General features: G+C 48.7%; 1 protein-coding gene across 4 annotated transcripts; it reads right to left on the bottom strand.

Annotated features, from left to right (window-relative positions):
• Window positions 1–8,622: 8,622 nt before the first annotated feature.
• Neu2 (neuraminidase 2) lies at window positions 8,623–22,088 on the bottom strand. 4 transcript variants are annotated; one of them, XM_060368796.1, is made up of 5 exons: window positions 19,789–22,088; window positions 18,858–18,921; window positions 17,976–18,466; window positions 11,880–12,091; window positions 8,623–10,528 (listed from the first exon to the last, which is right to left on the bottom strand). In XM_060368796.1, exons 4-5 carry the CDS (start codon window positions 12,078–12,080, stop codon window positions 9,590–9,592), a joined length of 1,140 nt encoding a protein of 379 aa, XP_060224779.1. In that variant the 5' UTR covers window positions 12,081–12,091; window positions 17,976–18,466; window positions 18,858–18,921; window positions 19,789–22,088; the 3' UTR covers window positions 8,623–9,589. The 4 variants fall into 4 exon arrangements, with proteins under 4 accessions (XP_060224779.1, XP_060224777.1, XP_060224778.1 ...); XM_060368794.1 differs by lacking the exon at window positions 17,976–18,466 and having other exon boundaries at window positions 19,789–19,872; window positions 21,918–22,088; XM_060368795.1 differs by lacking the exon at window positions 17,976–18,466 and having other exon boundaries at window positions 19,789–19,872; window positions 21,952–22,083.
• Window positions 22,089–22,884: the final 796 nt, after the last annotated feature.

Here is a 22,884-nt window from a genome sequence, read left to right as displayed (position 1 = left end):
CTACCTTTTCACTTGTCCTCACATGGCTTCCACCCTTTTCTTCCAACTCACCAGTCCGATCAGGTTAAGACCCCACCTTTACGACTTCATTTGACTTTAGCTGCTACTTAAAAGTGCTGTATCCGCCGTCACTTTGAGATTTACTACAATTATTCCCATAACAGTATTTGGATTGTAACAATAGATTGCTTTTAGGTGCAAACATTACACTAAAATTTGTGCCTGAGTTACCTCATCTAGGCCATGTAGATACTCCTCAAGGCAGATATAATCTCCATCTTCATGCCTGAGAAAGTGAGAACCAGAGAGGTAAATAACTAGGCTATAAATTAGCAGCAGCCTGGGGCTCCTGGCTCACATCTGACAATCTCAGAATGGGACTGTGCCCTATAGAATTTGAATTAGATAATCAGGGCTTCAGTGCTCCACTCTGAGATTCCTCAGCTGAAGGCTTTGTTCTCCCAGAATCCTCTCCTGTCTGCAAGTTTTAAAGCTCCCATAGCTCAGAGTATTATATCCTGTGACTTCAAAGACTTAGAAAAGCAATACTGCTTCTTTCTACTCCTTCTAGGCACCAGGCAGGAGCCCCCTCTTTTCTATGCCCGAGTCCTGAATCTTTAGCCAGTTCTGCATGTGGCAGCTATAACCCTGTCAACACAAGCAAGCAAAATCATGGCCTCAAAATCTTGCTCCACTCCTCTGGCCAGCCCTAAATCTCTGTTGTCCGCAGTCTGTTCCTCCAGTCCTCCCTTCTCCTAGCCCTCACTTCCACACATCCAGTCTCCCTCACACCAGTGTCCACAATCCCACCTGTAGCCCAGGTCCTGGACTGCCTCACAGCTCCTTTCTGCCACATCTGTCCTGAAATAGTCCATCCAGACTCCCTGAATTGACTACTCACCATTCCAGAGAAACATCCAACCAGGCGGCCTAACCCTAGAATATCCCAAGTGTTCAAGCAATATGGTAGCCAGAGACTTCTAGACCTCTGCTGAGCACCAGAGCCCTCCCTTCCCCATCTCATGTCTTCATGCTCCCCTGGCTAGCTCACTTCCAGAATCATCAGACATTTACCCTTCCCGCTTTTGCTGCCCACAAAGAATGGGCCACCCTCCTCTGCATCCATGTCTGTCTCCAGTCCCTGATTCCTACCTGCTCTTTTCCTGTAAGATCCCCTCAGCACCATGTTTGGGACCAGCTCCCAAAGCTCTCATGGTCCTGGCTTTTCTCCCCTCCTCCCCACCCATGTATCCTCTTCATCTTATGAGCAAGGGTAAGATGTAGACTGTAGAAGATACATGTAAGATCTAGAAATATCATTAAAACCCCTATTTGCCACAGGTTCTCAGCTTTGGGTGTAAATACGAAAGGCTTCCAGCCAGACCAGATTAATACAAACCTGCAGGGCAGAGCGTGGTCTTTCCCCTTGAGGTCAACAGCCACATTAAGAACCATAGCTTCTCGCCTCACAGTCACTCCATCTCTTAGCTTAACTGAAGACCCTTTTGATCTAATTGTTCTCACTGTGTTACAATGTTACAGTGTTATTGTAACAGTGTTACAATGACATCACTTCCCACCAGGATTGCCTTACCTTTCCTAAAACCTTCTCCAGCCACCCCATAGCTCTCCTCTAACCCACTCTCACAGCCTAGCCAGGGACCCTGCAAGCCGCTGCTTCCTCCTCCTCCTCCTCTTCTTCACTAATCCTCTAGGCTCCCTCGGTGTTGCTTTCGGCTATGACCACTGTCTTCTCCATACTCTTGGATACTTGGGAGTTTCCTGGCTGTTGCTTTTCCTTTTGTGCAGTCCACACTCCCCGGGGATACCTTCTCTGCCTGTAGCCTGCAAATCTGTGTTCCTAGCCAGACCTCATTCTAGGCTCCCACCCTCACACCTTACTTCCTGCCTTTGTGGATAATCCCAGAAGTATTTACACCCCACTCCTGTGAAGTCTCCCATCTTTCACGCAAAAACCTGTTCCTCCCTGTGCATCACCTATCCAGATTGGTGCCACCAAGCTGGCTCCTTCCAAGCCGAAGGGTGACATCCTCATTCCCACCTCTTCCTTCCACCCACATGCGATGAGTTTTAGAATGCCTTGGGATTCACTTCCTTCAGGACCGGCCTCCATCTGTCCTTGCATCACTGTCCCTAGGCTATTTCAGGAGGGCCTTTCCTGGACCATCTTCCCCCACCGCCATCTCTTCACATGTCTACCAGGGCTGTCTTTCTGACACGGAAAGCACCGGGCTCATTCCTTTTCTGTTTCTCTCTCTCCTGGAACAAAATGCCAGCTTCCTGCTCATCGCGCAAAACTCGCCTTTGCCTCACCCTCCTTTCCTGCCCCTGCCCCTCTGCTCTCCCACTGGCCTACTCCCTGTACATTCCAGGACCAATTCAGAACTGTGCTTGTCTCCTCACTCATATATTCAGCAGCTGCTGTCTGAGAACCTGCTTCCAGAGGCACAGCGGGGAACAAGCTCTGCGCCTCCTAGAGCCTGCTGGGATTTCTTGGGGCCTTCTTGTTATGTACCATGATACTTACCTAAGGACTAACCTCCCTCGGGCCCTTGTCCTGTTTCTCTGTGTCCAGACTCAGGAGTCTGACCTGGCTCCTCATCAGCCTGTGAGGATGTTAGCGAGAGGTTTCATCCTCCTCTGTCTTAGTCTCTTCTTTGGTAAAATGGGATGATGCCAGTGGCCACTGACAGCAGGTTATTCGGAGGATCAGATCCTGGGACCTCCAAGGGCCGGGAACCTGGTTCATGGCAGCCCTCAGTAGACTCTCCCTTTGGTACAGTGCAAAGCATGTATGTCTGCATTATGTGTCTGACTGAATTCAGGGAGAAAAAGGCCTGAGATGCCAGCACACTGGAATCCAGTCAAAACCACATTCACAACACCCCTGAAAGAGCTGGAGGACAGAGAAGCGCTCTTTGTAAGGGACAAAGGGGGCAGGCGGCAGCAGGTGCCAGGGCATCTGACCCAGAGCTTGGGCATAGGCCCTGACTGCCCCACCCACAGCCTCTGGTGTAAGAAAGGGAGAAGATGAGGCAACTGCTGATGTTTAAGATCCTTGAGCGTCTGGTCCAGGGTGGGGCTAGGAGAGGCAGAACGGTCCTGATTCAGGCTAGGCCAGGATGTGTGTGACTTATCAAGTCACCCAGCCTCCCAGGCAACTGTTCCCACCCCAGCCAGATGAACAAAGTCAGCCTGGGTTATTAGGACTCTGTGAGTCTGGAACTTTCTATGTCTGTCCATTTGGAGTATTTTACCTAGATTATCCACCACCAGGAAAAAACAAACAAACAAATAAAAAACAGGGACTGTGATTTATGACTTCAACAATAAATAAAAGAGGGAGACAGTATTTCTAGAAACTCAATATTTGAAGGTTTAGTAAGCCATTACATGACATTGTTAGCTCTAAATCAGGAGTTGTGTTTCTCTTGACTCCATAATACCTTTTAGAGGAATTGATTTACAGAAACAATCCCCAATAAAGAACAAGATGAATCCACGAAGATATTTTCTCCAGTGTTATTTATAACAAAAAGGAGGACTGTCCGAAGCATCTAGCAGAAAAAGATGCATCAGGAAAGTAATCCTTGCTGTGTCTGTCGGCTTATTACTTTCTGCAGAAAAGCTGCCAGGAGGACACCCTCTGTATGTCAAGCAGGAAGAAAAGGAGAGCATGGTCCTGCAAGTGTCATTATTTTTAGCTATTTTAATAGGGGTTCTTACACCTCTATCTCCCTTCCAACCCTTATCCACCCTGATACTTTCCAAGCCCCCAACACTAGGTCAGAAAAAAAGGTTGATGAGGAGAGGGGACGTAGTTTTCTTTAGCTACTTCTTGTTGTTTTGGGATGTAGTTTCTCGGGGCAAGTCCAATCTCCATAGTCAGGATATCCAGCAATCCAACAGTCCAGCAAACTAGCAATAGCAAATGCAGCTGCAGCAGGATGAAACAGCAGCAGCAGGATGAATTACCACCAGCAGTGGACAGCAGCAGCAGCAGCAGCAGCAGGATGAACCAGCAGCAGCAGGATGAACCAGCAGCAGGGAGCAGAGCAGCTAGTCCAGGCTCTCTCGGGGTCTTGGCATTTATTCCCTCGAAGGGTCCCCAGAATTAAACTATCTGCAGCTGGCACAGATCATGCTCTTCTAAGAGCCCACATGAGGCAACTAGCCAGCTATTGTGGACAATCTGGAGCAGCCCCAATATCCCACACCTGGGATGAAAACAAAATCATGTTTGCATAACATAACTGAGTGTTTTAAAGACACCAAAACGTCCACTGCATGATTCTAGTTCAGTTTTGAGATGTGATCTAGTTTGTGAGAAGGGGACGTCATCACATTAAAGCCCAGAAGAAAATGTGGTCAGTTGGATATTCTTTTCCTGGTTCTTTTTATCTACAAACGTTTGGCACCTATTGCTTTAAAACCCTCTCTAAAGCGGTACAAAAAAAAGTGGCATTTTGGAAAAGCAGCACCTTGCCAAAAGTACAGTTGGCATTCTCACCTCTTCTTCGAGCAGCACATTTGAATCCTGGCTCCTTCCCTGTCTTCCTCACTCGCTTTGGGTGAGATGCCCATGCGGGAGGCAGTGTGCTCCCAGATCTGCTTGGCTCTGAGAGTGTCACCGCCTTCCTAGGCTATCAGAGAGGGAAGAGGAGTCTGTACCGCGGCTCCTCACAATCTTGGGACCAGGAATTTGGACTGGGGATTCTGCAGACTGGGGCTGACAGCAGCAGCCGCTTCTGCACATAGGAAGATGAGGGAAAGGTGGGGGCAGACCCCTATAGCCCAGAGCCTGGAGAACCTTTGTACTTTGTGGATGATGAGACAGATGAGGGATTGTGGATCCAGGATTGGCAAACCCAGCTGCTTTCCTGGCCCTGTCACTCATGTGATTTGGAGGAAGCCATTGGACACTATCTGTCTTAGGCAGGATTCCATTGCTGTGAAGGGACACGAACCAAGGCAACTCAGAGTTAAAAAGAAAAAGCATTTAGCTGAGGTCTTGGTTATAGTTTCAGAGGCTCAGTCCATTGTCATCATGGTGGAAGCATGGTGGCACTCATGATACTGGAGCAGTTTATATTCTGATCTGAAGGCAGCCAGGCAGGCAGGCACACAGAGAGAGGGAGGAGAGGGGGAGGGGGAGGCAGGGAGAAGGAGGAGGAGGAGGGGAAGCAGAGGGGAAGGGGTAATGGAGAGAGAGAGAGAGAGAGAGAGAGAGAGAGAGAGAAACTGGGCCTGCTGTGGGCTTTTGAAACCTCAATGCCCCCCCCCATGAAACACCTCCTCCAACAAGGCCACACCTCCTAATCCTTCCAAGACTTCTACCAACTGGAGACCAAGCATGCAAATATATGAGCCTATGGGGACCCTTTTCATTCAAACCACCTCACCTTCCCACCCACCTGCCAAGTGGGTAAGTCAGACAGAACAGGCCTCGAGGTCACATCCCTCTCTAAAGAGAGAACATTTCTTGTCTTGTTGCTGTGGCTTTAGCTCTCAGAATCACCGTTTGTGGCTGCCGTGTTGATGGGGTTAGTATTGCTCACGTGGGGGAGGCAGAATTTTCTTAATAGCATTGCTGGGTTGAGAAGACCACACTCTGCTGGGTTGAGAAGACCACACTGCACCATTTCTTGCAGGGCCAGCCTGGGCAACGTCAGGGCCACCACCAGGGAGAAGCTGCAGCTGCCTCCTCTTCTCCCATGCTCTCACTAACAGCTCGCTGACTTCAGGCTTTTTCCCATCATACGCCTCCATGCTTCCAGCTCAGGGGGAGGTCTCTATAAGGAAGGGACCTGGAACAAGTGTCCAGGCAGAAGACCTGTTTAGGGGGCATGGCCTTTCATGACATCAGCTGACACGAGAAGCTGGTCTCTGTGGGAGGAGAATCCAGGAGCAGAAACTCTTCTCATGATTGTTCAAATATGCACACATATCTGCATGTGTGACTGTATGTGTGTAATTCATCGCTCATATCTGTGCATGTCTGCATACCTGTGTATTTGTATGCCTGTGTCTGCATGTAGACATCTGTGTACTCTGTGTGTGTGCGTGCCTATATATTCCACATGTGTATTTCTGCATGCACACCTGTGCATACCTGTGTCTGTACACTCGTGCATCTGTGTCATGCACACCTGTGCATACCTGTGTCTGTACACTCGTGCATCTGTGTCATGCACACCTGTGCATACCTGTGTCTGTACACTCGTGCATCTGTGTCATGCACACCTGTGCATACCTGTGTCTGTACACTCGTGCATCTGTGTCATGCACACCTGTGCATACCTGTGTCTGTACACTCGTGCATCTGTGTACATGCATGGCTATATGTACATGTGTATGTACACATGCGCATGCATGCACCTGTGGCTGCATGTGTGTGGCTTTGGACCAATCAAAACTTTCGGGTGAGAAAGCAGAACCCGACATGACTAAGATACGTGTCACCAAAATACAAAATGGCAATCTTTTCATTTCCTGTCTGAACCAATTTCACTGAGTCATGACTTCATGTCCGTGCAGTTACCACAGCCTTCACACACCTGGTAAACCTCTAGAAAGTGGCAATTTTTTTCCCTTGCAGCTTTAAAGGCTGAAGTCTAAAGTCAGTTCTCTCGCTGGTGTCCGGGTGTCTGCAGAGCCAGGCTCCCCTGAGGCTTTGGGCGGAGTCGTCCTTGCCTTTCCAATCCCAGCACTCCACTCCGCCACTTCCTTAGCTCTGGCCATTTCCTCTGTCTTCATAGGTGGCGTGGTGTCTTACTTTGGGGGGCCATACTTGTAAGGCCTAGAAGTGGACAGCAGGCATGATGGGTACCCCGTCAGTGCCTACCTCCCTTCCCCAGGGCAGATGCTCCAGCTGACACATCCCCTCTTCAACTCACAAAGCCTCTCTCAGTGGCTTTTACCCTAGCTGGAAGCTACATCAGAGGGGAATATTGAAGATGGCGTCTAAGAGAGGGGCCTTCTCAGCGGCGGCTGCTCAGAATTGAGATGGTCAAGAGCCAGGATCATGGAGGCCCCGAGCCTGGCGCTCTGCTTCTCATTGGTCTGTGCCAATGTGCTTGTGTTGGTTCCTGCTGAATTGCAACCTGGTTGCCAGGTTACCAGACAGACTTTGGACAATCCTGGGCTGCCTGTCTCAAGCTTGGACCAGGAGAAGAACATGTACTTCTTATGTGTGTGCCTCTCTCTCTCTCTCTCTCCCACCAGGAAGAAGTACTCTATTGGCCAGCATTCTCCCAACAATGTACCCAGACTGGAGTGCCAGTGCCACTGGTTTGGGGGCAACTTTCTTGCACTCCATAAGCCAACCTACTTCTGACATTTGCACACCCGCATTCCAAGCTGGAAGCACACATTCTTTGCATTTGCTCATTCTTAACTAATTTATTTGTTTAGGAAGTGTCTTCAGGGGAGAATATGGGAGGACATGGCCTGCTGGACCTGTGTGTATGTGTGTCTCCAAGAACACGAACCTGTTATAGTGAAAACTCCATCTCTAAACATGCTGAACACATCCTAATTTGGATACCAGAGCTAGCAAAAGTAATGCCCAGGGGAAAACTGGTGGAATCAGAGTAAAGTCCAGGGTCTAGTTCCCGGCCTCACGCCAGTGCAACTGTCTCAGCTGGCAAACGTGCTGCGCTCCCTACGACTTCAACCTGAGAGAAGCGGAGTGCGCTCGACATGACAATGCTCTGTTCCGTCTTCGCAGTTTTTCTGTAAATTTAAAATTCTTCCAAAATAAAAAATAATTAGATTTCATTCCAGAGTTTTAAAATTCAGTATAATATGTCACTCTTGTGTTTGTATTGTTCACTTTAACTTCTTTTTCATTAGGATACAATGTAGATGCAGTCAGCCATGCAGCCTGGATTCACGCAGATCTCGGAATTCAGCTCTGGAACTGACCGCCTAACCAGCTACAGGCGAAGAGGCAACTACTTCAGGCATCCAGAATTCCCCCTCTTCCTCTCTTCCAGGCCATAGTGCCCCTATGAGAAGTAGCCAGTGTCTTCCTTGTCATATTATAGATTTGTTTCTTTGTCTGCCCCCTTCGTGGGAATAGTAACATCTGCATTCTCTTGTCAAGGATGCGCTATGGTGGCTTCCTTCCCTCAGTGCGCTGTGTGAAAGTTACCCATGCCGCCACAGTGAAGCAGCGACTCATTCCTCGACTGTCATGTAACATGCTAGTTGTCCATTCAGTGTCCTCCAACAAACACACACTCTGGCTTCCATACTTGTCCAGACAGAAATGCCACTCAGTTGCAAGAACTTGTGACTGGCGTCACTGGGATGATGAAAGGGTCTAGTAAGGCCAGGGGCAGCTTTTCCATAGGACATGAGGCTCTTAACACAGAGGGCACAGGGGCCTCTAACAGTCCTAGGGGACCAGAGAGAGGTCCCCATCTCCTCCATTGGTCAGCCCTCGAGACAGTCTGAGAGGGATTTCTCTCTGCTATCTGGTCTAAGAACTGTACTAGCCTAGCATTCCTAAGCCCTTCCTCTGCTGCCACACGGCTCTCCCGTCACCACAGCCTTGAGCACCCCAAAACAGTCTCTTATACTTCTAATATGCATCCAAAGGCCCCACCCCCTGCCTGCCCCTGATCCTTCCAAACTTGCCAATCCATCAGAACCACCTTCCTACCTCCAGCCATATCACCTGCATGGAAAAACCACGTTTAGTCTGTCTCCAGAGGCTGGAGTGAGGGCCCCCAAGACACAACTAATGCCCAGCCTCTGTGAATGTAACTTGACGTAGGAAAATAATCTTTGTGGGTGTCATGAAGGACAATGGGAATGAGCCCATTCTGGGTCATCTGGTGGACTCTAAACCCAGCAGCGTGTGTCTTGAATGACAGAGGGGAGAACACAGGAGGAGACAGCCATGTGAAGACAGAGTCCAAGGATGTAGGGATGCAGTCATGAGCTGTGAAGAATGGCAGGAGCTGCCGAAGCCACCAGAATGTGGAGGAGGCAAGAAGGGACCTTGTTCTGGGGCACCCAGAGAATATGGCCTGCAAGCTTGAGGTTTGTGGAAATGTTTCCCACCTCTGAGCTGGAGGTAGTTTGTTAGAACATTCCTTGGAAATTAATGTAATGATTTAGCTGGTTCAACAAAGTGTTCTCATGCTGTTTACTCTAAAGCATTGGCAAGGGGGCGGACACACACACACACACACACACACATACACACATAGGTTGGGTAATTTATTAACATTCACCTGAAAACTAGGAGTGGGGAAGCAGGCAGGCTAAGCTAGTGTAGTGACAGCTGATGTGCAGAATGACAGCCTCTGTATGTCCTATCCTCATCTTCCCTGTCAACAGGCTGGGGAAAGCCAGGCTTCTTTGCTTTCTGGGCTGGAGATAGAACCCACTGCAGAGTCTGGAACTACAAAGTTTTCAGAGTCAAGAGACCAAGGTCTTTGCATACTCGCGAGGAAGGGACCCAAGAGCCAGACCCAAAAGTCCAGGGGATGCTGGAGGGAATGAGAGTTGGGTGTTCTGAGGTACAAGGAAGCCATTTGGGCCACAAGCAATGAGCTCACTGGGCACCAAATACCTCTGGAAAAGCTTGCTTCAGGGTGAACGTGAGGAAAACGATCTCTTCATAGTTATCTGATTCATACAGACACCCAAATTGTGGGGAGCCATCAGGGCCGTGCCCCATGTTCTGCAGGTCTGAGTAGGCACAGGTGCCTGTGTCCAGCAGGGTGGGCTCTGACCAGGCCTTGGCGTCTAGTGGCCTCTGGTTGAGGTACACACCCAGGTTGGTCCTCTGCTTGGAGTCCGTAGGGTGAGTGTAGAGTAGCCACACATCTAAGGCATCTGGCTGCGAGGTGGGGTTGGGAAAAGCAACCACACTTCCATGGCAACCTCTGGGGGGCTCTACAAGCTTCCCCACTACCTGGTTGTCCTGGAAATCCAGGCCATTGTTAGGACTTTGTGCCTGGACTCTGGCTCCCAGGAAGCTCCTAGCATTGAGATACACCATACTCTGATCTCCAGTGCTAACTTCAGCCACCTGGCACTCCAGTGAGTTTTCAGATACAAAGTTGCCTAGCTCCCACGTGTGCCCATGGTCATGGCTGAAGAAGCAGAAGGCAGAGGGGGCAGGTGCCTGGAAAGGGTGCAGTTTCCGGTAGGCGTAAGCAGGTACCAGCAGACTCCCAGCTGAGTTTCGCATCTGCAGACAGTGCCCAGGACCCACAGCAAATGTGGCCCAGTCCTGGTGGGTGTTGCCGATGGTGGTCTCTGTGAGGTCCTGGACGGGGCTCCAGGTCCTCCCATGGTCAGTGCTGGTGACATGGCATAGCCGGGTGACATTAACCCTGGTGTGGAGCTGGTGGTGCTCCGATACCTGCCCGGGAACGGCGATGAAGAAAAGGAAGATGGTCCTTGTTTGCTTGTCATACAAGGGGCATGGGTTCATGGAGCGGTGGCCCTCCAGCTGGGCTTGCGTCACCACCTCCTCAGCTTGCCACTGTGTGTGAGGAGAGGGGAGAAGGAGAAACACAAACTTGAAAATGCTGCTGACAATGGCAGGAGCTACTCCCGGGCAGATGTATCTTAGGGATAGAGTCAAAGGCCACAAAGGGACTACTTTACCCACCAATTGCTCACCCCCGCCCCACCCCCAGAGCAGCAGGAGCCAGGATCCTCTCCCTTTCTCCACCCCCCCTCCTTCTCCATTTTCCTCCCTGAAGTCTCCATTGCTTTGATTCCCATTAACGGATGTTTGCAAAGCTCCCATGATGTGCTGGACCCCTGAGACACAAAAGTAAGTCTGGAGCCAGCAGCTGGTTCAGCAAGAGAGGCATGTGAAGACTTGAGTCAGTCTCCAGGGCCAACATGATGGAATAAGGATACCAGCTCACTCAAGGGCATGCACATACACATGAGCAAGTAAATTTAAAAAAAGTAAGTAATGATAGGAACCATGCCTAACACCATCGTTCACCATCCTAACACCAGCCAGCAGGAAGATGGCTGGTCCAGCATTCTTAAAAGGCAAAGACCACGACAGGTTGGTTGATGCAAGACAGAAAATGAGGGTCACCCTGAATCACTTATTTCTGATACTGTCCTAATGGGCTCAGAAATACTGAAGAGTCAAACTCAGCTTCCCTGCTGCCATTGCTACATCCTGTATAGCCACAATGTCTATTGCTATTCCTCATCACTGCCCCAAAAGACACAGAAGTCACACAAAAGACAAGTGATGCCCACTGTGTTGCTTAATCTCCAAATACTGAAGAAGTGTCATTAGCTCCATTTCATACTTCAAAAGTGAGAGGCCTAGTTGCCTAAGATCATCCCTTGGATAAAGAATGGACACAGGACTTGAATTCAGGTCCATCTGCTTCAAGTGCTATGCTGTATAATAATTCGGTGCCAGTCAAAGGAAACTTTCATGGCATACTTTGGATAACCACCATGTAGCTGTGATAAGAATAATGTTATGACACGCACAATCATCTAATCCCAAACCTCCAGATTAATTTCCCTCAAAAGGTACCACCCCTGTTAAATGACAATGAAATGTTCCTTTCTTGGGCTTTCAAGGATGCTGGGAAACTCAGCCAGTCACGTGCTGAAATACGTGCTGAATCCAAGTGATGTCCAGGTTGGGCACTGGAACCCTTGCCACCCTGTCCCTATATGGGTTTCTAGGTCTCTCCCAGGTGTGCTAGATTCCATCTACATCTCAGTCACCAAGAGATGGACTTGAGCCCGTGTTCTGTGAGCTCTACAGCTGGCGTCACCTCACGGGCCTCCCATGGGTGTGTGTCTAGCCATCCCAGCTGGAGCCACGCAGATGGGTCCTGCCTTACCTGGACCTGGTGTGTGGCTGCGTCATAGCTTCCTTTTCGCAGGACGATCAACTCTGCATGCTCATCCTTCTTGCTCACTCGCTTTTCTGCGAAGGCCAGTAAGGTTTTCTGCTCCTTCAGGTAGAGCAGAGCAGGGATTCTGTAAGTGTAGACTCCTGTTTGGAACAGGGTCTCCTTCTGCAGGACGGAGCAGGTCGCCATGGGCCTGAGATCTGGGCAGAAAGAGAACACACGCTGTCTGTCATACTTGTGTGAAGGGCCAGGGTCATCCAATACAGGTGGCACTCATCCGAAAGGCACACGGAGTCCTGTCTGGGTAGCCTGTTCTGCGAAGGTTCTGTGTCCTTTCTCATATCCCCAACCCCCATTTGCCAGTTGTGCTGTGGCATTGCCAGCACCCCATCTAAGAATAGAAAAGTGTGTACTAGATTCTTGCCATAAGTCAACCGTTCCCCTCACAACAGATTTGTGGAACCATCAGCTGCTAAGCCTGAGTAGAGGAGCCTGCTGAGTGGCGCTCTGCAGCTGTCCAACTGCCAGGGAATGACACATGGGAGCCTTTTTATAACTCCAGAGCCCTAGAAAGCTGTTCCAGAGGAAAAAATGCCTCCATTCCCCAGGCTCTGCTGCTCCAGCTGCCTGCGGCTGATAAACCAGCTGCCCTTGTTGTGTGGGTGCCGCCCCGAGGCAGGCAGGGGGTGGCTGTGGATCTGGAGAGATAAGCTCAACCTACTAATGGGGCTGAGAGGAGTCCTAGAGGTGTGAGGAAATGAACAATAATAAATATTTGTTGAGGAGAACAGGGAAGGCAGGGGACAACTTGGTAACTATGGTTGATGAAGAGGTTGGCAGAACGACGAGAATAACCACCCTTGGGTGCTGAGAGACCAGTTGCCAAAGCTTATTCTCAACAGAGGCTGGATTTGGTGATCTACCTACACAGAACATAAAAATAGATGGCCCCATGTTCTGGCTTGGAATGAGACCCTCAGGGCCTGTTGAGCCAACTCTGAGATTTTATTTCAGTTCCCCTACCCTTTTCTCTCTGTCCCATTGACTGCTTTCCCTCCTGTTGAGGGTAATGACTTCAGAAACCCCAACCAACTTGCTGCCAAGGGAACCACCAGCTCCCTATGAAGTCTTACCCATGTGTTTAAGCTCTGGGTTAATATATGATATGTTATGAACTGTATCGTTCACTTAAAGCTTGTTTTTAACCCTTTGTGAGAGGTATAGTCTACCATCCTGTTGTTCAAGTCACAAGGAATGTTACCGGGACAGTGCAGCAGAACACAATTTAGAAGGGCAGATGCCAGCTAAGGAAAAAAATGTTCAGTGTGTGAAGACAAATCTTTGCTTTAAGATGAAGACTTGAAGGTTTGGTGGCTCATGGCTGCAGTTTGGCACATGAGAAGCTGAGGCAGGAAGAGTGTTTGGAATTCAAAGCCAGCCTGGGCCACATGGAGACAATCTCAAAACAACAACAACAACAACAATAAAACAGAAAACCAAAGACTAAACAATACAAAATCTGGGCCTGCAGACTATAATCTCCCTCCATGGATACAACTATCATAAAATTTAATAGGAAAGAGTTGAATACAATTAAAAGGAAGAAAAGAAAAAGGAAAAAGATGCCATTGAAACTTAGAAACTTGATCAAGGACTGAAAAACTACTCCTGAATAAAAATTCTGCAGTAGCCATATAATCAGATTTAAATGTTGATTTTGGGATGTCCCTGGGGCCCAAACTTTCTCCATTCCAGTGAGCTGGTCTTTGGTATACAGTGTGGGAGGTTTGCCAAGGGCATCCACAGAGAAGCTTGAGAGGGGAAAGGGAGCCTGAGGAGTCGTTAGGAGGAACCAGAAAAAGACTGTGAACTAGTCCTAGAGGTTCAAAGAGATGGGGATATGGCTTTAGAGCCACAGCAGGAGTGGGGAACAAACCCTAAGAGAGGGCAAGTGGGGTTAGCACGGCGATGGGGCAAGAGCTAGTGGCTCATGGTTTAGAGAGACGAGAAGTGGGGTCTGGGAGAAGGATGGAGGCCTCTGGCCACAGCTAGTGACTACATCTCCTGGATGGTCCATCCCACAGAGATGGACTACTCTCCATTTTCAAAAGGAATGCATAATATCTTGTAATTTGCAGTTCAGCTTCCCAAAGAGCCATTCGGTGATTTCAAAGGATCACCCCAAGGCTGTGCAGACAACGCCACTGCCCAAGTCTAGACTGTTTCCATTTCTCCCTCCCCACCCCCACAGCAAACTCTGTAACTGCCAGCAGTCACTCTGCTCTACCCCAACTGCAGCCCCAGGAGATCACCAGTCTACTCTTCTTCTTTGGCTTTGCATGTTATGTACATTTTATAAAAGTACATGGTCCCTGTGTCTGGCTTCTCCCTCTTAACATGTTCTTTCTCAGATTCATTCACGTTGCGGCATGTGTCAGAATGTCATTATTTATTCATTTACTTATTGTTTTGAGCGAGGATCTCTTATATGTAGCTCAGGCGGCAGCCTAGGCTAGTCTGAAACTCAGTACGTGGCCAGGAATGACTGCAAACTCATGCCTCCACAGCCCAAACACTAGGATTGCAGGCATGTTCATCCACATCTGGCTTATGCAATGCTTGACAGTTCTGGGGATGAAACAGGCTTCAGCGTTCTGTGAGAGCACTCTCCCACTGCTCTGCTTCTGAATCTTATGCACACCAACATTACCACATCCATCTTTTCCGTGAGTATGGAGGGAGTCCCAATCCCCCCACACTGTCACCAGCACTTGTTATGTCTTTTCAATTCTAGTCATCCTAGTGGCTATGTGGGGACACTTCAGTGCAGTTTGGGTTGTGTTCCACAGTGATTAACAATGGCCTTATTGGCTACAAGAGTTAAGACTTTAGCCTATGGGCCAGCGGAAGGTTTCTGGGATTTTTTTTTTTTTAAGCAGGTAATATATCCAATCTAATCAGTTATAAGGAAGTTCTTGAAAGTAGATGAGCCTGCTGCCGCTCTCCATGAGAGACTGGGTGAAGATTTGGATGAAATAAGCAATAGTGGTCAAAGTGGTGGTGGGGTCTTCCACAGACAGGATAGCAGAAGCGGTATAATCAGAGTGTGTGCTGGCCGGTTTTTGTCAACGTGACACAAACTAGAGTGACCTCAGCTGAGGAATTTCCCGTATTACACTGACCTGTGGGCATGTCTATGGAGGCATTTTCTTGATCAGTGTGTTTGATGTGGAAGGGCTTGGCCTTCAATAGGTGGTTCCACTCCTGGACAGGTGGCCTGAGTTGTCTAAGAAATCAGGCTGAGCAAGACATGGAGGCAAGCCAGTAAGCTGTGCTTCTCCAAGGCCTCTGCTTTGGTTCCTGCCTCGAAGTCCTATTTTGGCTTCTCTCTGTGATGGATTCTGATGGGGAAGTGTAAACAGAATAAACCCTTTCCTCCCTGGGTTGTCTTTGGTTATAGTGTTTGTTGCAACAACAGAAAGCAAACTAGGATAGGCCTGGTCAGTGGGAAGCTGGTTATGTGGGAAGCTGGGTCCTGGTTTCCACAGTTTCCATAGCTGTTTTCTAGATTCCTCCTTTAGTCTCTGGCCTCCTTAAAGATGGAGCAAATGTAGTCGTTCCCATCACAGGGTCATGTGGTATTCTGGGAAGCTGGTATGGACCAGAGAAACAAGCCAAGAAGCCTGTTATGAGGTAATGGGTATTTGATCAGGGATGAAAAGGACAATATTATTCCCAATATCTATATTTTGCTTGCCAAAGCCAGGGTCTGGCTGAGCATTTGACAGTGATCACTTCACTTAATCCACAGATGCCCGGCCCCCTGCAAGCTCAGAGTGATGTCTGTTTTGGGAAGACGATGGAATGGAGGCAGCAGAGCAGTAGGATCTGTTGTAGTAGCAGTATCAACCTACTCATCCCGAGAATCCTTCTAAGTAGTCACCCCTGTGTATCAGAGACAAGACTGAGCCCAGGACTGGGGAAGGTGGCACGGAGGAAGGACTTCAAGGTCAGCATGAAGTGTTTCATCCACCCCCTCAGGCCAAACTCAAACACCCACTAACAACTTCCCAACCCCCACATCTCTCATAATGATAATGATAGTAATATCAAATATCCAGAGGGTCCTCAAAAATGCCTTGTGCTCTCTAAGAGTCAGCACATTCCAGAAATTCTTGTCAATAGTATTTACAAATTTTAAAACTTACAAATATTTATTCACCATTTAATCCTCCTGATACCACTCCCCATGTGGTAGACATCAGTACTATGGTCACCAATGCTTAAGTGGATGAGCTGAGTTCAAGGTCACTTCCAAACCCCATCCTCTGCCTCTCGAGGGCCCTCTGGGGCACCCTGGCACAGCTCTGCCTCCAAATGGTGGCAGTTGCTTCCAGCAGCTGATGCAATGGGAAGAGAGGCAAAAATCTAGATTCTTGAAGCTGTGGAGATGACTCAGTCAGGAAAACCCTTGTCTTGAAAGCATGAGGACCTGAGTTCTACACTAAGTAAAAAGCCCTGGGAAGGCAGGGGCAGGCCGATCCCTGGGACTTCCTGGGCAGCCAAGCCTCGCACAAGGATGAGTGACCCTGAGAGACCCTGGGGAATAACAGCCAAGGCTGACCTCTGGCCTACACACACCCCTCCACCCTACTCCACACACACCAAACTCAGATGCTGGACTTTAGTCTGCTCCTAAAATACTGTTCACTGTTGGACAAAAGTTTCTCTGAACTCAGAGCAAGCAGCAGGCTGAGCAGCCACAGAGGCCCCTTCCACCAACAGGGGATGAACCTGGATGGGACTAGGAGAGGCTGATGGATACACAGGGATATAAGCCAAACCTTGCAGTGTAGATCAGCAATGAGACAGGTGCCACCACCATGTTTAATGCAAGAAACCGCCAGTAGATCAGAAAGGACTGTAAAGCAACAATTTCATTTGGGTCTCCCTAAGGCTATGCAAGGCTGACTGGCTTTGCTGTGGCCTTGAAGCCACCAAGCTCAGAGCATCTTCCATGAGGAAGCTCAGTTTTCCCACAGGCCCAAGAAAGCAGGGATAGGTGTTGTCACAGCTGTGAGGAAATTGAAAAGTGGGTCAGGAAGGTGGTAGGTGGCTCTCCATGAGAACACAGCCTCAGGTGTTGGAGGCACGTGGCTCTGAGCCTGGATTTGCCAGATTCCACAACCCACACATCTGAGAGATCCTCAGCCCAGGGTTGCTCTGCTTCCTCTGCCATTCCTGCAGGGGCACTGCCCCTCACATACCTTGCAAGGCCAGAGATCTCATTACTGGCTCACTTGCTCTCTTCAAAGACATGCTTGATAATTTACAAACTGGCACCTCCTGTGTACCAGGGGAAAAAGTACACAGGCTCTGTCCCTGCTTCCTGGGACTCCAAAGAACAGCCAAATAGCAGCAATTATGGGGAAGGATAAAGAAGTCTGTGTTGCTTTCCACAGAAGCGCCTTTGTTCTGAGTTAGTTTTTTAGTTAGTCTGAGTTAATAAGTTAGTAGTTGGTTAGTTAGTTAGTTAGTCTGGATAGACACTGCCTGTCTATCAGCCCCTAGAATCGTGCCTTTTCTCCAAGGAACAGCAGTTGTCTACCCCAGGCAAGTGACAGCATCCGGAAATCAGCCTTGTACAGGGCCATCAGCCCAAAATGTGGTCAGCCTCTCCCCCAAGAAACACCATCTCCAGCCAGTTCAACAGCTCTACTTTGATCCAGTGTTGGGTGGGATTCCAGTCCTAAACTGATGGGGACCTTGAATCACACTGAACTGATACACTGAAGTTTAGAGCCACGCTCATTCAAGAGCATAACCAGCTGCTCAGCTGCTTATCTGAGTCTCCTGCCCCCACCTATGCCCATCCTACATGCCCTCTAGGTACCCAAGAACCCATGAAGGCATGTGTCCTACCAGCATGGGCTGGCATACTATGAAACTGACACATTCTTCAACTTGCTCTCACTGGAAGCTTTCCCACATACCACGACATCACTGCACACGATGCCCTGGCAGCAAGGACTCATACTTATGCCAACAGAGAGACACGTGGGTCAATTTAGAGATAAACCATACCTGCAGGAGCGTGTGCCAAGCAGGATCCAGGGAGGTCTGGGGGTGTAAGGGTAGATAGAGGTGGTGGGGCTCTGGTTTCTGGAAGGTCACCGTGGCTCCTGGAGTTCTCTGGCCTTGACTCCAGTCTCAGCCCCTCTGTCGGTTCATGCCTATATACACCTAAAGGAGTCCTCCTATTTGCCTCCCACTCATGTGACAAGGCACACTTCAAGGGCACTGTCAGCGTCCAGACCCAGCCCTGGCCTCATTAGGAAGCTGCCTCTCATTAGTCTGGGAGAAGTCTGCTAGCTACCAACCCAGTCACTCCTGAATCAGTGATGACCTGGGGCAGCGTGAGTCAAGTCGTCTCTTACAAATGGATGCACTGAGCAACATGCGCTCAGTGGGAACAGACTTCCTTGGGTGTGGAAAAATGTAATGATTTCTGGGAGGAGAAGGTTAGAGTCGCGTAGAGCTTGGCTGCTGTTCTGGCTCAGCTGTTGCTGAAGGGCCTGAATGACAAAAGAATGTGCTCACAATCAGAATGGAGTCCCCTCTGTGAAACCCTGACAAAAACATTGCATCAGGCTGAAGGCTTCTTCTTGCCTTGATAAACTCTGTGACCAAAAGAAGCTACGAGAGGAAAAGCTTTATTTCATCTAACAGCTCTCGGGTCAGACTCTGTTACTAAAGGAAGTCAGGGCAGAAACTCAAGGCAGGAGCCAGGAGGTAGGAACTGAAGCAGAGGCCATGGAGGAGCGCTGCTTGCTGGCTTGCTCCTAGTGGCTCGCTCACTTTGCTTTCTCCTAGGACCACCTGCCTGGGAATGATTGTATTGCCCACAGTGGGCTGAACCCTCCAACGTTAATAATTAATAATCAAGAAAATGCCCTAGAGGCTTACCCATTGGTGGGAGCGATTTGTCCACTGAGGTTGCCCTTCTCAGATGACTCAAGCTTGCATCAAGCTGACAAAAAAATAAAATTGAAAAACCAACCAGGACACATGTGTATCTGATAGCACTTAGAACAGACTCTCTCAGAATGCAAACGCAGCTCAAGCTCGCACAGAAAATGCTGCAAAGACAACTACATTGTCAACCTCAAGTGGAGGCCACTTTTCTTATTAACCCTTGCAGCTAGGAATTACTTCAAAATAACTTACAGAATCCTCATTTTGCCTTTAAAAGCATTCCTATATTTTTTTTCAAACACACCTACACATATTCTCATGGCCATGTCAATTCCCAAATATATTTCATTCCCCCTCCAAGCCCCCTTTTTCAACATCTTCCTACAGAGAGCAAAGATCTTGAATGCCTTGCTTGCTCTAATCTGGGTCAGTACTTTCTGACACAGCACTGGTGTCTCTATTCACTGATGTACAGATGGCTTTTATCAATGAGGATTGGACCAGATAACCCATTTGACCTTTGACTTAGCATTCAGGAGGTTAGAGATCCAATAGATGTCAGCGCCTGGTGATGAACTCTTTTAGGACCACCATGTCTGAAGCTCCACAACCTTTTCCAGAGGAACAAGTCACTTGGGCACACAGCCAAAAGCATGGCTTTTGCAGTCCTCTGCAGAACATGGGTGGGCTAATCACAGGACACATCAAACGGCAGCTAAAGGCAAGTTGATTTCAAATATAATATTTTCTGTCTTCATATTGACAAAAGAGGGAGAAAGAATTCCTTCTTTTATTTCCTTTCTTGTACTGGACAAAGTCCTTTCATGATATCTTCCCATTGGCTGCTCAGGTCTAGAATGTTCCCTAGCTCAGAGCTTAGCACACACCTTTAGCACTTTACTTCCTGGGAAGTCTGCCTCACCTGTCTGTCTCCCTGGTCAGAGTGGCCCCCTTTTGGCTTCTCCTGGGTCCTCTTGCTGTGGTCTTGGCCTTTCTCACACCAGTTCTGAAAGACAGTCAAGTCAATCCAAGTGGACTTGGGGTTTCTCTTTGGGAGCTCCACTGTCCTAGTCAGTGTTCTATTGCTGTGAAGAGACACCACAACCAAGATAATTCTTGTAAAGGACAGCACTCATTTAATTGGGGCTGGCTCACAGTTTCAGAGGTTTAGTCCATGATCATTACGGCAGGGAGCTTGGAGATACACAGGCAGACATGGTGCTGGACAAGTAGCTGAGAGTTCTACATCCAGATCTACAAGCAGTAGGAAAAGATAATGCCCCGGCCTGGCCTGAGTTTTTGAAACCCCAAAGCCCACCCCCAGTGACACACTTCCTCTAACAAGGCCACATCTCTCTCAAGTAGTGCCACTCTCTGATGACAAAATCTCAACTATATCAAGCTGTGGGGACCATTTTCATTCAAACCACCACATCCACTCACAGGCTTGCCCGCATGGAGGGCCCCAATAAACTTCCTTCTCAGAACTACAAGCACAGGTCAGGTAAGATTCTTGAAGTCAATGCTTTGATCTGTTTTTGTTGTTGTTGTTGTTGTTTTCCACTAGCTGCCTGATGATCCTTGAAGAGTTATTTAAAAGTGCATTAAGTAAGACGACTAAGGAAATGGAGGAACACGGTGGCTCACATCTGGAATCCTAGCACTTGGGAGGCTTAGGTAATAGCATCCTCACAAGAGGCCAGCCTGGGTTACAGAATGAGTTCTGGGTCAGTGTGGGTTACCAATGAGACTCTGCCTCAGAAGAGCCATGGGGGTGGGGGGTGGGGGTTTAAAGTTCTATTTAAAGGCTGTACAATGCAAGAGAAAGTAGGATACACGGTAGCAAATATGGCCCCACTTTGGTAAGTGTACTAAATGCTCCAAACTGTGTTAACAAAAGTAAAACCAAACTAACTATGTATTGCTACATTCTCAAAACTTAGCATGGTGCCACAAATGAAACACAGTAAATATCTTTTAAATGTAGATTTTTGAAGATTTTAACATATATCTACCTCTTTGTTTTTCAAGATGGAGTCTCACATGTAGCTCAGGCTAGCCTGGAACCTGTTAGGTATCCCAGACTGGCCTCAAACTCAGAGTTCTCCTGCTTTAGCTTCCTAGGTTCTGAGATTCTAGGCATGCACAGCCACACCCTCGTTTATAATAGTAAACAAACACGATCGGTGATCAGTTTTAACATGATATTACTGATGGTGTTTGTTTACGTTCTTGTACACCCCATGTACATACCAAGTCTGTTGTTAGATTGTATAACAGAACAATAAAGGCATGCAGAGAGACATCAAGATTGACGTATGAAAGGAGGCCACTTGGCATAAAAGGCTGGAGAGCTTTCCCTACCTAAGCCATACGTAATAAACACAGCCTGCTGAGAAATGCCTGAATGTACAAAGATGGAAGGTACTGTGTAAAAGCCTACAGAAGGTTACAGGACGCTTGACCCTGCTCACCAGCCTGCTCCCATTCTCAGAAACTGTTTTCCTAACAAACTGTTTTTGTCACCTACCATGGGTCCTTGGCACAGTTCCTTGCCCTGGGACATGAGAACCTGGAAACCTCATGGTTGCCCTCCCTACAGCCCTCCTGTGCCTTCGATAGCTGGCACAGCCAGGGAGCAGGGCCTGAGCTGTTTCTTTTCTTCTGTGCACCCCCTTTCACTTTCTGGGGGCTAGTGTGAGGGACCTCTCCTTTTCCCTCCGCCTTTTCTCCCCTCAGCTTCTGCTGCCCAGAGCAGAGCGGGTGCTCCTAAAACTTTCTCCTGCCCTAGGGATCTTCTCTAAGCTTATTCAGAGGCAAACAAGCTTATGCCTGAGCTGGCGGCTGCCAAGCCTTCAGAACCGACAGGCACCTGCCTGGGGGCTGAGGGTGGTCTATCTGCAGGCACGGACAGGACCCAGAGCCACCCGGTGCTGGTCTACGAGATGAAGGGATGCAGCTGTGCCGAATGCCACATCATAAGCAGGGGCCCAAGCTCACACAAACACCTAAGTGGCTACAGGTAAGAGGCCAGGAAGGAGCAGTGCCCACATGGGTGCTGCGGGTCCACATGCATGACACCGACTTTCCTGCTTGGCTGGCATTCTCTCCTACAGTCCTGTCTTCCTTTCTTCCATAATTTCTTCCTTCCTTTCACCTTCCCAGTTACCCGAGGCAGAAGACTGGAAAGACCGACTCAGACAGATGCAGCTCCAAGCTTGGCCATTGGCACCACAAATGCTGACTTTGAGGTTCACAGGGTCCTAATGCCCATCAACTTTGCAGGCTGCTGGGGCCAAGCCATTCCTAATTTGTTATGCTCCTCACTTTCTATCAGAATATGTCATCTATGATATGTTCACCTCTATTTATCATACCCTAATTCCTCTCAAGTCTCCTCTGTTCACGTACTGTAGACAGTCCTATCCCAGGAAGGTTGGGGATAATTCTCCAGCTAATAAGACAGTCCCTTTGAGCTTGTAATCCAAATGGGGGAGGAAAGACCACTTGTTCTCACTCTTAACCTGAACTGGATTTAAAACAAAAGAAGGCAAAGCTGGCTATTCACACGAGCCAGCTCCTTCCCTGGGCCTATCTGCCCAATGGCTTGGACTATTTTTAGAGCTCTTGAGGAGGCAGGCCTTTTTACATCTCTTGCCGTTCATGTACGAGAAATAAACTCTGACGTGCTCAAAGCAGGGCCTTGGTCCTAGGAGAAGGCCAAAATAGGCAATTGATTTAAACCCCAGACAAGGTAACTGCAGAAGAGCTGGACTTTCAAAGCAGTCGATTTCCAATTCTCCTGGACTGTGCGCAGACCTGCCAGCAGCGCGTAGGCAGGCTGGGAAGCAGAGCTACAACCGCTGGCTCTTGAGGACCCAAGGCAGATGAGAGGGATGCTTCCCTCGACTCCCAAGGTCCTGGTAATTCTCTCCCACGTAGTATCCCTCGAACTACTGGCTACACAGCGCAGCCTGAAAATCTTAAAGAGATGGTCAAAGCAGGGATCTATAGCTGG

Source organism: Meriones unguiculatus, chromosome 15, assembly GCF_030254825.1.
Source record: "Meriones unguiculatus strain TT.TT164.6M chromosome 15, Bangor_MerUng_6.1, whole genome shotgun sequence".
Classification (NCBI taxonomy): domain Eukaryota; kingdom Metazoa; phylum Chordata; class Mammalia; order Rodentia; family Muridae; genus Meriones; species Meriones unguiculatus.
The sequence above is the reverse complement of the archived record's forward strand: the minus strand, read 5'-3'. Positions and strand labels throughout refer to the sequence as shown.

Excerpts from the sequence above, each read along its gene's own strand:
- Neu2 (XM_060368794.1), bottom strand. The coding sequence starts at position 21,938 with ATGTGGACCCGCAGCACCCAT. Across the intron at positions 19,873-21,917 it reads TGTGGACCCGCAGCACCCAT|AACTGGTGTGAGAAAGGCCA; the intron begins GTGGGCACTGCT and ends ACTGTCTTTCAG. Across the intron at positions 10,529-11,879 it reads CAGCCACACACCAGGTCCAG|TGGCAAGCTGAGGAGGTGGT; the intron begins GTAAGGCAGGAC and ends CCTCACACACAG.